At 37.5% G+C, this 14,474-nt stretch overlaps 1 protein-coding gene across 4 annotated transcripts in view; it reads left to right on the top strand.

Moving 5' to 3' along the window:
* WAC (WW domain containing adaptor with coiled-coil) overlaps window positions 1-14,259 on the top strand; it is a 79,929-nt gene extending 65,670 nt beyond the window's left edge. For all 4 annotated transcript variants that reach the window (XM_068986921.1, XM_068986923.1, XM_068986920.1 and 1 more), the window contains 7 exons: window positions 1,058-1,303; window positions 2,600-2,722; window positions 3,543-3,691; window positions 8,566-8,684; window positions 9,872-10,058; window positions 11,190-11,317; window positions 12,547-14,259. In XM_068986921.1, the coding sequence (XP_068843022.1) occupies window positions 1,058-1,303; window positions 2,600-2,722; window positions 3,543-3,691; window positions 8,566-8,684; window positions 9,872-10,058; window positions 11,190-11,317; window positions 12,547-12,616 (1,022 nt within the window). In that variant the 3' untranslated portion in view covers window positions 12,617-14,259. The remainder of the gene's footprint in view (window positions 1-1,057; window positions 1,304-2,599; window positions 2,723-3,542; window positions 3,692-8,565; window positions 8,685-9,871; window positions 10,059-11,189; window positions 11,318-12,546) is intronic.
* Window positions 14,260-14,474: the final 215 nt, after the last annotated feature.

Here is a 14,474-nt window from a genome sequence, read left to right as displayed (position 1 = left end):
GCCTTCTATATTTAATTCCAGAAGAGGAGTATGTAATTCTAAAACTCAGTTGCTAAGTATAAAAGTTCAGAGTAGGAGTCTCCTCTTATTTATCACATCCTTAGTCCATTCTGGGGTTGCTCACCATCATGCCTATTCTGATTTTCATATTTAAGTAGACTGTTTTCGTGGTGATGAACATTTTCACCTTACTTTATGATGCATATAAATTAATACTTGGAGAATTGTATTGTCCCTTTATATCTTAATGGAGCCTTATTTGGAAGTGTAGTCAATACAGGACAGTACCATGGAGGTATTGAGAGTTCGGTTCTAGACTACAACAGTGAAGCAAGTATCACAAATGAATATTTTGACTTCCCGGTGTATATAAAAGTTAACCTCTGCGATATACTGTAGTCTGTTAAGTGTGTAGTAATAGCATTATGACTAAAATCTGTGATAACCTCTAGATGGGTGGGATGGGAGTAGGTGGGAGGGAAACTCAAGAGGGAGGGGATATATGTATGTAGTGTATATATGGTTGATTCACAGTGGTGTACAACAGAAACAACACTTTTGTAAAGCAATTGTATTCCAGTATTTTAAAGATACGTACCTTAGTTTAAAAAAGAATGCTGTTGGGAAAATGTGTGGGTAGACTTGCAATACAGAGTTGCTGTGGAAACCTTCGATTATTTTGGGGGGGGGGGATGAAAAAGGCAGTAACTGTGAAATGCAATAAAACAAGATGTGCTTGTACATGTATTTGAGACATTATTACTAATAAGCAGAGTGGTGCTTTGAAACTCAGATACAGGTTTGGTAGCATCACTGCTTTCCCTGGTGACTCTAAGCAAGTTCCATAGTCTTTTTTTGTACAGTTTTGTCATCTGTGAAATCAGAGTGTGACATATCTACCTCATATCTAGTCAGCCAACTATTTCCTGAGTCCCCTCTGATGCGATTACTTGAGTTAGGTGCCTGGCATATGCATGGATCTTGCTTGTTTGATGTTGGTTCCAATTTCCAGTATTCAAGTTACAGTTTTCAGCCTTATTGTCTCCTTTGTCTTTAGAATCTACATCAGGAGACAAGTCTGTATCACATTCTTGCACAACTCCTTCCACATCTTCAGCCTCTGGACTGAACCCCACGTCTGCGCCTCCAGCATCCGCTTCAGCAATTCCTGTCTCTCCTGTTCCACAGTCACCAATACCTCCATTACTTCAGGACCCAAATCTGCTTAGACAGTTGCTTCCTGCTTTGCAAGCCACGCTGCAACTTAATAATTCTAATGTGGACATATCCAAAATAAATGAAGGTAAATTTTCATGGTAACAGTTTCTCAAAAGTTCATTTGCAGTGTGCAAAATTACATAATTAGTAAAATCCCCAGTATAGCAATTAGCAATACTTTAACTTTCTGTATATTCTCCAAGACTTGTCTGTGTACCTGGTAGTTACCAGAGATAATTATAATTGTTCTGTTAATTTAATGTTTATGGTGAATTTTTTTTTTAATGAAAACAGAAAAAGTATTTGCTAAAATTGATAGAAAACGCTTAGTCTCTAACATATTTCAAAAAGCCTCCTGTATAATTTGAGGTATTTTAAATATGCTAATTACTAGGACTAAGCTAAGAGTAGGAATTCAGGTAGTTCTTGAACTACTTAAACATCTATGAGAAGGGAAGTAATGGATATCTTATGCTGTTTTACCTAGTTAAATTGCATTGTTAATTGCAGTTTTGCTTTTCAGTGTACTACTAAAGTATTTAGACAGCCACCTCAAAGAAATCTGAGTAAAAATGGATATAGTTTGTAAGCCATTCAGATTGAAGTATTAAATCTTAGGAATACTGCAAAATTTTGTTTGCATGCATTTTCATATAATATATTTAACAGTACTGTTAAGTGGTTAAGTCTTCCTTTATTATAAAAATGGAGCTATTCCAGGCTAGTTGGTCATTAGTTGTCCAGTCTTATTCTTCTCAACATTTCTGTATTCTCTTGTGTGGTAGGTAAAGGTTTTACTAGACAAAGTAGGAGTTTTAAATAGTTTGAAGAAACTATAGCCTAAGAAAATGTTGATAATAAAAGATCTTACGTTTCAAAAGTACATAGTATTCCAAAGTACCCAGCTTTTTAATATCCATTTTTGAAAGATTGTTGAGGGTAGATGTTGATGTAGGATTTGAGTGCTCAGCTTATCTAATAAAGCAGTTGCATGAAACAGCTGCTATTTATCCCGTTCATTCCAAGTAATGTACTAAGCACCTTGCCTATGTATGGATAGGTTCCTGGTATAGTCAGAAGTTCCAGTGACGACTATGCTGTTTTAACGTCTCAAGGAGTTTTCCTTTAACTGAACACCTAAATTTTACTGGAAAGGAAACTCTACTGTTTTATTGTATAAGCCCCTTCAGTTTCTTTGCCTCTGCCTCAGATCATTCCCCATGTCTAGACCTGTTGTATTACTCCTGTCTTCTAGACTCAATTTGGGAATTCTAGTATGAAACAATTTTTTTCTGGGTTCTTATTTGAATTTTCAAGTTTTTACTAATACTACATATGCTGCTGTGTTTTTATTTGAATTTAAGATGTACTGTGTTTCTAGTTCTTACAGCAGCTGTGACACAAGCCTCATTGCAGTCTATAATTCACAAGTTTCTTACTGCTGGACCATCTGCTTTCAACATAACTTCTCTGATTTCTCAAGCTGCTCAGCTCTCCACACAAGGTATTAATGTATTTTTAGATACCTCTAGAGTTGTGTCTTTAAGGCAGGCAGGTGGGATTAATAACAGATTTCTTTTAATCTTTGAAGAAAAAGTAACTATGATAATTTTATTTTGATTTTTTAACACTGCTTTATACAAGTAGTATTTTTCTTTACCTTTTTAGATGAAACAGGCTTTTCACATTTATCTTATGCTGTATATGTTTAATTCAGCATGTAAGTCGTTAATGAGGTATCCTGCTCCAGAGCTAAAATATACTATGATATGCTCTCAATCTTTGTGAATCATTGAATCTGTTTTCAGAGTTGAACTTTGGTTCAAGTTGGTGTTAGATGATTTTTGATCAGAGGATGTGGAAATGCTTTAGTCCTGCCTTGAGTTAACTAGCTCTCTTCTTCATGCAGGTATCTAGTTAGAAGTGACACCAAGGAGCAGATGGGAAGTAAAAGGGTCTCTTGATTTATCCCTGAGCTCCAGTGCAGAAAGCTGCTCAAGTGAGCAGGACTGCTGATCAACCAGTGCAGTGAAAAGACTCTTGAGAGACCCTTTGGGTAGTCTCATGGGGTGGGAATCTGAGGGGGCCAAGAAGTAAGGCTGAGATCCGGATGCTTTCCCAGTGAGACTGTGTTCAGACTTGGAGTGGGTGCTGCACTGGGTGGCTGGTCTCTGACGGGTCATGTGGTCAGTGTGGCCCCAGTGGGTAGAGATGCTGACTTTTTCAGATAGGTATTCTTTTTGGGGTTATCGGGCATGTGCAGAGTTGTAAAGATCGGCCTCATGTCAATTACAGAGGTTTCTGGTTTATTTTACTTTTCACAGCCCAACCATCCAATCAGTCTCCAATGTCTTTAACGTCTGACGCATCATCCCCACGATCGTATGTGTCTCCAAGGATAAGCACACCCCAGACAAACACAGTCCCCATCAAACCTTTGATCAGTACTCCTCCTGTTTCATCACAGCCAAAGGTAAGTTCTGACAAAACATGGTCCACTGGAGAAGGGAATGGCAAACCACTTCAGTATTCTTGCCTTGAGAACCCGATAAACAGTATGAAAAGGCAGAAAGATATGACACTGAAAAATGAACTCCCCAGATTGGTAGGTGCCCAATATACTATTGGAGAAGGGTGGAGAAGTAACTCCAGAAAGAATGAAGAGACAGAGCCAAAGCAAAAACAGCGCCCAGTTGTGGATGACTGGTGATGGAAGTAAAGTCCGATGGTGTAAAGAACAATATTGCATAGGAACCTGGAATGTTAGGTCCATGAATCAAGGTACATTGGAAGTGGTCAAACAGGAGATGGCAAGACTGAACATCAACATTTTAGGAATCAGTGAACTAAAATGGAATGGAATGGACGAATTTAATTCAGAGGACCAATATGTCTACTGCTGTGGGCAAGAATCCCTTAGAAGAAATGGAGTAGCCCTCATAGTCAAAAGACTCTGAAATGTAGTACTTGGGTGCATCTCATCTCGACAGAATGATTTGTGCTCGTTTCCAAGGCAAACCATTCAGTACACAGTAATTCAAGTCTGTGCCCAACCACTAATGGTAAAGAAGCTGAAATTGAGCGATTCTGTGAGGATCTACAAGACCCTCTAGAACTAACACCAAAATGATGTGCTTTTAGGGGACTGGAATGCAAAAGGATGAAGTCAAGAGATATCTGGAGTAACAGACAAGTTTGACTTTGGAGTGCACAATGAAGCAGGGCAAAGGCTGACAGAGTTTTGCCAAAAGAACGCACTGGTGTTAGTAAACACTCTCTTCCAACAACATAAGAGATGACTACACATGGATATCACCAGATGGTCAATACCGAAAATCAGATTGATTATATTCTTTGCAGCGGAAGATAGAGAAGCTCTATACAGTCAGCAAAGACAAGACCAGGAACTGACTATGGCTCAGATCATGAACTCCTTATTGTGAAATTCAGACTTATATTGAAGACAGTAGGGAAACCACTGGACCATTCAGAAATGACCTAAATCAAATCCCTTAGGATTATACAGTGGAAGTGACAAATAGATTCAAGGGATTAGATCTGATAGAGTGCCTAAGATCTGTGGACAGAGGTTTGTGGCATTGTACAGAAGGTGATCAAAACATCCCCAAGAAAAAAGAAATGCAAAAAAGCAAAATGGTTGTCTGAGGACTTCTTAAATATAGCTGAGAAAAGAATAGAAGTGAAAGGCAAAGGAGAAAAAGGAAAGCTATATCCATCTCAGTGCAGAGTTCCAAAGGTGGCAAGGAGAGATAAGAAAACCTGCCTCATTGATCAATGCAAAGAAATAGAAGGAAACAATAGAATGGTAAAGACTAGAGATCTCTTCAAAAAACTTAGAGATACCAAGGGAACATTTTATCCAAAGATGGCACAATAAAGCATAGAAACGGTATGCTGTGAAAGTGCTACATTCAATATGCCAGCAAATTTGGAAAACTCGGCGGTGGCCGCAGGACTGGAAAAGGTCAGTTTCCATTCCAATTCCAAAGAAAGGCAATGCCAAAGAATGTTCAAACTACCACACAGGTGCACTCACCTCACACACTAGCAAAGTAATGCTCAAAATTCTCCAAACTACGCTTCAATAGTTCGTGAGCTGAGAATTTCCAGATGTTCAAGCTGGATTTGGAAAAGGCAGAGAACTGGAGAGCAAATTGCCAACATCCATTGGATCATAGAAAAAGCAAGAGAATTCCAGAAAAACATCTCCTCCATTATTGAATATGTTAAGCCTTTGACTGTGTGGATCACAACAAACTGGAAAAGTCTTCCAAGAGATGGCAATACCAGACCACCTTACCTGCCTCCTGAGAAATACGTATGCAGGTTCAAGAAGCAACAATTAGAACCAGACATGGAACAACGGACTGGTTCCAAATTGGGAAAGGAGTCCGTCAAGGCTTTATATTGTCAACCTGCTTGTTTAACTTATAAGAGTACATGTCACAGAGTACATCATGCGAAATGCCGGACTGGATGAAGCACAAGCTGGAATCTAGATTGCCAGAAGAAATATCAATAACCTCAGATATGGAGATGACACCACCCTTATGGCAGAAAATGACGAGGGACTAAATAGCCTCTTGATGAAAGTAAGAGAGGAGAGTGAATAAGCTGGCTTAAAACTCAACGTTGAAAATACTAAGATCATGGCATCCAGTCCCGTCACTTCATGCCAGATAGATGGCATACAGTCTGTATGTGTTCTGACTTTATTTTCTTGGGCTCCAAAATCACTGCAGATGGTGACTGCAGCCATGAAATTAAAAGACGCTTGCTCCTTGGAAGAAAAGCTATGACCAACCTAGACAGCATATTGAAAAGATTTTACTTTGATGACAAAAGTCTGTCTAGTCAAAGCCGTGGATTTTCCAGTTAGTCATGTATGGATTTGAGAGTTGGACTGTAAAGAAAGCTGAGCATTGAAGAATTGATGCATTTGAACCATGGTGTTGAAAAAGACTCTTGAGTCCCTTGGACTGCAAGGAGATCAAACCAGTCAATCCTGAAGGAAATCAGTCCAGAATACTCATTGGAAGGGCTGATGCTGAAGCTCCAATACTTTGGCCACCTGATATGAAGAGCTGACTCATTGGAAAAGGCCCTGATGCTAGGAAAGATTGAAGGCAGGAGAATGGGTCGACAGAGGATGAGATGGTTGGATGGCATCACTCTCTTGATGGACATGAGTTTGAGCAATCTCCTGGAGTTGGTGATGGACAGGGAAGCCTGGCATGGGGTTGCAGAGAGTCCACTGAACTGAACTGACTGGTAGGTACATCGCCTCTGAGGGGAATTGGGAAAGAACACACTTTGGCTAAAACAAGTTTTCATAGTGTTCTAGACTGTATGGAGGAAGCGCCCTTTTTGGGGAGTGAGGTGGTGGTGGGGTGCATGGCTGGGGACTGAGAATAGATGCAGGTTAATCTCAGCTAATGGAGGGCTTGGAGGAGTGAGTTGCACTGGTGCATTGATGCTGTTTTCTCTTTATTGACTTCATGGATAAAGAAGGTTTACTAATAGTCTTATTTTTGTAGAATTTTTAGACTCCAAGCTGTGAGAGAACATGTTTTCCAGTGAGTTCCCCATACTTTTTTATAGAAATTTCTGTGGCAAGAGCTTTGTATCTAATTTTCACATCAGCTACTGTTTGCTTCATTTGATAGAAACTTAACTCTTTGATTAAGTCTGATTTTTATGGTCGAGTCATTTTTAGACCCAGGTCTTTCTGAATATAGAACCCATTTTATGAAGCTATATTGCTTGTTTGTCCAAGTAAAACCTTACATTGTTGGCTCCTCACAGCACAGTTAGACTGTTGCTAGTCTCTGTTCTTACTGGGCTGTGAACAGGACCTTATGATGCTGCTGTTGGATTTTACGCTGCATTCTTTGATCCTTGCTCATAAATTCATAAGCAGTTCCCAGTCATCCTCATTCTGTGCTTTTGTAGCATACCACCAGTAAAACTTGAGCTATTTGGAAGTTGAAATGTATGCGTTTTAACTTTTTTTGAACTCTTACTGGTAACTGTATGGGGAAATTATTTTTCAAAGCTGTAAAACGGGGCTGTTTGACCCTTTAATGGCAGAGAATGCCTTACTTAAATAAAATCATAAGCAGAAGCCTAAAAATAAAACTGTGTTGAAACATGGTTTGAAATGGATGGCAGGCCATCTCTGAGGTCTTCTGTTGGCTCATCCCTTCCCTGCTTGAGTCATGTTTCTATGTGTGTTGTAGATTGCTGTTTTAAAATTTTGAGTTACAGTTGTTAGTTTCCTGTGTAGTTCCTTACTGTTTACTTGTATTCTGATGAGAGAAAAATTAAAATGTGAGTTTTAGCACAAGAGACCTATTCTTAGAGCTTATAACTTAGCCTGTGGTATTCTAAGAGCACAGTGAAAGATGGCTATACACAGCATAGTGGTTGTGTTGGGTTTACAGTTGATCGTAACATTGTCACTTCAAATCCTGTAAGCAGATGGCTTGTAGTTTTTTGCATTATAAACCTTTCAGATTGTCTTTAAAAGTAAGTGGGCATTTGATCTTATATATATCTTATTAAAATGTTCTTTATAAAAGAACATGCTTTTGTATATATTTTGGACTTACATTGAAAACTGCTTGTTTTCTGTCACATGTGTGTATGAAAATATATGTGTCCACAGTGGTAACCATGGACCTCTTGGTCTGCCACTGTAGGGTGCCATCTCTTTGAAGCCCACTCCAGTTAAATTGCATATGGGCCATAGCTCATTCTCTGATAGACAAGTCTATACATTCTCTTCATTTGTGATTGAATTTTAAGCAGCTGTATTTGTATGGTGTGGTGTAATATATTTATTGATATAGAAGTAATAGTAAATCAGAAAAGATGTTACAGTATACTGGAAAGAAAATGGGGCTTAAAATCAGGAGAATTAGTTTCTTAAGCTGGTTGGCTTAAGAAATTGTTTGGCCCTGGGCCATTTTATGAAGAAATGAGATCTAAGCCTCAAAACTTTCTTCTAACTACGTAACCTTTGGAAACTCATCTGATTCCTCTTCTTTAAATCTCCATATTTTAAATTGTTCAAGATTACTAACTAGACTTGGAGGGATCTGAAGATTTGGGCCCTAAATGACAATAGTTTACATAATTAAGTGTGGCTGTATCGCTAATACTGATCTTACTGTGAACATTTAAGACAATTCTTACCTTTAAAAAAAAATCACTGAACATAAATAATTGGAAAGTTTTCATTGGCAGAACTTTTGCTCTTATCTAGTTTCCACTGCTGTTTGTCTATGTGGTAGAAGCCTGTCTCACCAGATTTTGACATTCCAGGTTAGTACTCCAGTAGTTAAGCAAGGACCAGTTTCACAGTCGGCCACACAGCAGCCTGTAACTTCTGACAAGCAGCAAGGTCATGAACCTGTCTCTCCTCGAAGCCTTCAGCGCTCAAAGTAAGTTGATTTTGTGTGTTGAGACAACACTGTTTTTTCCTTCTATTACCATATTATTTGGATATTATATATGCATAGTAGACCTTGCTCTTGGAAGAATCCATGGATAGCCTAACATAGTTTCGTGTATTATAAAATTTACAAAGGCAAATCTTACTAGATTGTCTCTAGTAGTGAATCCTGAGTTATTTTGAGGAAGAGGCTCTCTGTTTAGAATTTTGCTTGATGGAATACAATGGGAGTAACTATATATGACAGTTCACTTGTAGAGGCACATGATTTTATACTACTTCATTCATTGGGAATGATAACTTCCCAATAGCAGTTTTGGATTTGAGTTTATTGATAAAGCCAAAAACCTCACATCTGAAACTTGGGTTAGTATTTTCCAACTGATGTGTGTAAGGCCTTCCTGATAGCCTCAGCTCTGAACCTTTAGTCTTTAGTGGCTGCAGTATAATTTAAAATATACTCAGTGATGAAAACTCTTCATCTTTTGGGAGACTTCATTTTTGGAAATAACTGAAATTCATTCAGAGCAAAGTCTGGTGTGAGGCAGCTGGAAAGTCAGCTTTGGGGTATTACATTCTTGATTCTCATCACCACATCCCCAAATCCTGGCCCAAACCATACAGGTAAAAAGAAGATATGCAACCTCAGAGTGTTCCCCATTTTTGGTCTTATTTGCCACTGAACTCATTCATTGTGAGGCAGTTACAGTGTCTATTTTGCTTCACATTATTTCACCCTCTGATTACACGCTTTACTCTGATTTTAAACAGTCAAAACCTCTGAACTTTTCACCCTCCATGTCTTCATGTATTTAAGATATATTGATGTGCCTTATATCTACAACTGTTCTAATGTGACCATTGCTTAGTCACATCCTTATTAGTGTTTGTAGTATACAAAGTCACAGGTTCCACTGTCAAGTTTGGGTGAGTACAGATATTTTAAATTCAGCCCTGACATTACTGTTTAAAGGGCTCTTTTAACCTCCAGACGTGTATTAGGAATATGATGTAAATATTCTTTGGATTTGAAATTATACTTATTTAATATTAAAATAATGTTATTCTTAGGAATTTGGGTATCTTTAAGTTAATGAAAGGTATTGACAGGCAATGTTTAGGATACCTAGAAACCACTTTTAACCATGCTCCATGTTCGGTTATCTTTTCTCGTAGCAGCCAGAGAAGTCCGTCACCTGGTCCAAATCACACGTCTAGTAGTAATGCATCAAATACAGCAGTTGTACCACAGAACTCCTCTGCCCGACCTCCGTGTTCACTAACACCGACGCTTGCAGCACACTTCAATGAAAATCTCATCAAGCACGTTCAAGGATGGCCTGCAGACCATGCAGAGAAGCAGGTACGTCACAGTCACAGCAGGTGTTCTGCCTGTGGTTTGCTGGCAGCTCAGTTCCACTTTGAGAAAATCTGACCCGGACCCTGTGGATTCGAGCAGTCTTTAAAACAACTAATTTCTCATTAGATTGTCTGTGGTCACTTTGTAAATATTTGATATGTACTTACAGGATATTTGTGAGGTAACTTTCTGTTTTTCACATATTTTAATTATCATTATAGCTCCCATTATCAAGTGCTCAGCGTTTAGCTCTGTGCTAAGTGCTTTATGTTTATTTTTTCCATTTTCTAAAACTACTGATCATGAGTTTTTCGTTTTACTAATGAGGCCCTTAAGACCAAATGATCTGTACCAAGGTCACTCAGTTACTAGATATGACTCAAAGCCAGCATGCTTTTCCTACTCAGCCAGCTACTCTGATCCTTTTAGTACAGTTGACCCTTGAACAACTTGGGTGAGGGGCTGACTCTCCACACAGTCAAAAATCCAAGTATGGTTTATAGTCAGCCCTCCATATCCACAGTCCCTCACCCCCAGATCAACCAACCGTGGATTGTGTAGCACAGGGGTGTTGATTACTGGGAAAAATCCATGTGTAAGTGGGCCTGCCTGCACAGTGTAAACCGCTGTTGTTCAAGGTTCAACTAACTACTGAAAGTTAGAAAACACTTGTACTTTGGGATGAAGGACCAACCCTAGCACATTCCAGTTATTGCCACTGGCTCCTCCGTTTTATCAAATGACTAACCATCTGAAATGGTTCTGTAAGCTCATGGTCATGCATTGTGTATCTCTTGATATGGGGATACGGTAAGGCCCTTTTATCAGTGTTATACCTGGACTTCACTTTGGCTGATCCAGCATTTTTTATTAACAAGTCATGAGTCCTATCTTACTGCTGTACTACCATGAGACTGAAAATAGTATCTTCTGAAGAAACGTGAGGGGTGAAATCTTAAAGGAATACACTTCACCATTAGAGATGGTCTTTAAAAAAAAAAAAAAATCATTCCCTGCCCGCCCCCAGATCCATGAGCATTAAGATTTATTTTATAATCTTGATATAAAGTTACATTCTCTATTTTTGTATGTGAATATGACTTATATTTCATGAGATTTTCATTTCTTTTATAGGCATCAAGATTGCGAGAAGAAGCCCATAACATGGGAAGCGTTCATATGTCAGAAATTTGTACTGAATTAAAAAATTTAAGATCTTTAGTCCGAGTATGTGAAATTCAAGCAACTTTGCGAGAGCAAAGGTAAACTTTTCACTGAAGTAAATTTAAAGTTCTCTTTGATAATATCACATTCCATAATACTGTGAACTGTTTCATGAGTTAGTAATATTCCTGATGAATGATAATGGCATCTAGATTTTATTTCTCTTAACCCGTGGTATATAATGCTTTATTATTAAACTTTTTTTCTTGGATAATGACTACATAAGGTACTTGTTTTATTTAAAAAGTGAGATGTTGACAGTGACCAGTTATCAGGAGTCCCCTCTTTGGTTGAGAGCAGTGCCCTCTTACTGAGGGTAAATATCTCAGTTGACATTCAAACTACTGATTACATTGTCCTTGAAGCATCAATAGATCCCTTGCAAATTACATGAAGAGTTTAGTTGTCTAGGAAGTTTAATGATATATATGTGCTTTCTTTAATTGTTTTCACCTTAACTCTGTCTTGTATTTCTTAATGATGTAGTATTTTATTCAAGTAGGATTTCTATATTGTGTTAAATAGTATAGGTTATTTTCTTTTTCAATGCCTGTTACAAAATTGAGGACACACTTTGAGTGGCTTCACATCCTGTCTCTTGAGTCACTGTGTCAGACGTAATCTTGTCGTGAAACCACTGATACCAAGTCATGGTTTATGGTATACTTGGCAAAGTGAGTTTTTTCCTAACCTTTCAACGACTAAAAAGTCTGGAAACACTTCCTGAATATCAGTTGGGATTAATTTTTACTCTAGGATTGCTTCAAAAGTAGTTCTGACATATGTAAAACTTTACTTTGACTTGCTCGACAGATGTGCAGCTACTGAAACAGTCACAAACCGTGTTTGACCATATGATATCAAGCAGTAATTGTCACAGTTCACAGAAGAGTAGTGTTACGCAGCTCATAAAAATCTAGTTAAGCTGTGGAGTTTGTGTTTTTATATTTTGTTTTAAATATGCATGTCAGCTGGACTTTGCTCCATTTTTATGAACCTACATTTATATTGAGAATTATTCTTCGTAATTATTGAGAAAGGGTTAGAAAACTAGAAATATTTTAACTTTTGTCGTCCCAATACTTTAATATTTGTCATATTTTCAAATGGTTATTTGTCCTAACTAAACTGAACAGTTTTAAATTACTTCATCATAGCTAGTAGTTAGTCATTTTCTTTGTAAAGCTATTTTTATAGTTAAAAGTTTGTTTTTTCTGTAAAATTTATAATGACTGCATGGGCTCTAATGCCATCTTTTATTTTTCAGGATACTATTTTTGAGACAACAAATTAAGGAACTCGAAAAGCTAAAAAATCAGAATTCCTTCATGGTGTGAAGATGTGAATAATTGCACATGGTGTTGAGAACAGGAACTGTAAATCTGTTGCCCAGTCTTAACATTTTTGAGCTGCATTTAAGTAGACTTTGGACCGTTAAGCTGGGCAAAGGAAATGACAAGGGGTCGGGGTCTGTGAGATTCACTTCAGGGGAAAGATACAAGATTGATTTGTAAAACCCTTGAAATGTAGATTTCTTGTAGATGTATTCTTCACGTTGTAAATATGTTTTGTAGAGTGAAGCCATGGGAAGCCATGTGTAACAGAGCTTAGACATCCAAAACTAATCAATGCTGAGGTGGCTAAATACCTAGCCTTTTACATGTAAACCTGTCTGCAAAATTAGCTTTTTTAAAGAAAAATTTGGGGGGTTAATTTATCATTCAGAAATCTTGCATTTTCAAAAATTCAGTGCAAGCGCCAGGCGATCTGTGTCTAAGGATGCGATTTTGAACCTTATGGGCAGTGTACAAAATATCATGAAACAACTGTTTCCACACTTGCACCTGATCAAGAGCAGTGCTTCTCCATTTGTTTTGCAGAGAAATGTTTTTCATTTCCCGTGTGTTCCATTTCCCTCTGAAATCCTTGATCTGATTTTATTCATTTTTTAAGGCTCCTCTTTTTCTCTTTTCCTAAGGCACTGTTGCTATGGCACTTTTCTATAACCTTTTCATTCCTATGTACAGTAGCTTAAAATTGCAGTGATTGAGCATAACCCACTTGTTTGTATAAATTATTGAAATCCATTTGCACCCTGTAAGAATGGACTTAAAAGTACTGCTGGGCATGTGTGCTGAAAGTACATTGATTGCTCAAATATGAGGAAATGGCCCAATGAACATGGTTGTGGGAGGGAAGAGGAAACAAAGCTAGTCAGATGTGAATTGTATCTGTTGTAATAAACATGTTAAAAGAAACAAAAATTGTTATTTTTCTTTACCTTCGGTCAATGCATATTAGAATTTGAACTACCTGGGGATTCTTTATCAAAACTATTCTTGTTGAACATTTATACTTCATTGAAATAATTCCTTAAGGGAGGTTTTGTTTAAAGCATATTAACAGGAAAATGTGTATAAGACTATTTAATGAAATAAGAAATTCAACAAGAACGATTAAGTCACTTCCCAAGTGGTTGTCATTTGTTAAAACCCTGGTTTACCTGTCTTGCTATTATGACATTTCATTTTGAAGGATGTTTGTGTTGTAGCTAACTGTTCAAGTCTGGTGCTGACTGCTGTTCTTAGCCATCACAAAACGCTAAATTTGTGTAATTGGAGCTTCCTGCTGTTACCTGGAGATGGTGGGAAAGCTCAGCTTTGTATATTGTTTCCTAAAGTATATTAAAATAAAAAAAGAAACTATTGCTACTATAAAATTACCTTGGCTTTTTTTTTCTTTGCTAAAATATTGGTCTCGTGGCCTTAGCATGACACTGCCAGTATTAAATCAGATCACAAGGGTTTCTTTATGCAGAAAAATCTCCTAATTCAAAATCTTATCCGATTTAGAGACTTTTTTTCCTGTTGAGGCAGATGCATTCATGTGCTTTCAGAACTGCCAGCACCAAGGGCTTATTTTGTGATGTTAGACATTGTTGCTACATTCTGGGATGCAAAAATTCAAAATGCTCTTGTGCTTTAAGCATATTTAAAGTATAGAAGATAATGCTCAGACTTCTTAATACATTTAAAAAGGTAAATTGTGATAGTATGGTTGATATTTTCTAAATACAAAAATATTCCAGTGTAATTAAGAATTAAGATCATACTGGAAACTGACTTTTTTTATTGTAACTTGAGGATAAAATGTAAGAAAAGACAAATGTCATAAATTACATCGTCATGAAATGTT

Source organism: Capricornis sumatraensis, chromosome 15, assembly GCF_032405125.1.
Source record: "Capricornis sumatraensis isolate serow.1 chromosome 15, serow.2, whole genome shotgun sequence".
NCBI lineage: Eukaryota > Metazoa > Chordata > Mammalia > Artiodactyla > Bovidae > Capricornis > Capricornis sumatraensis.
This window is presented reverse-complemented; position numbering and strand designations above follow the sequence as displayed.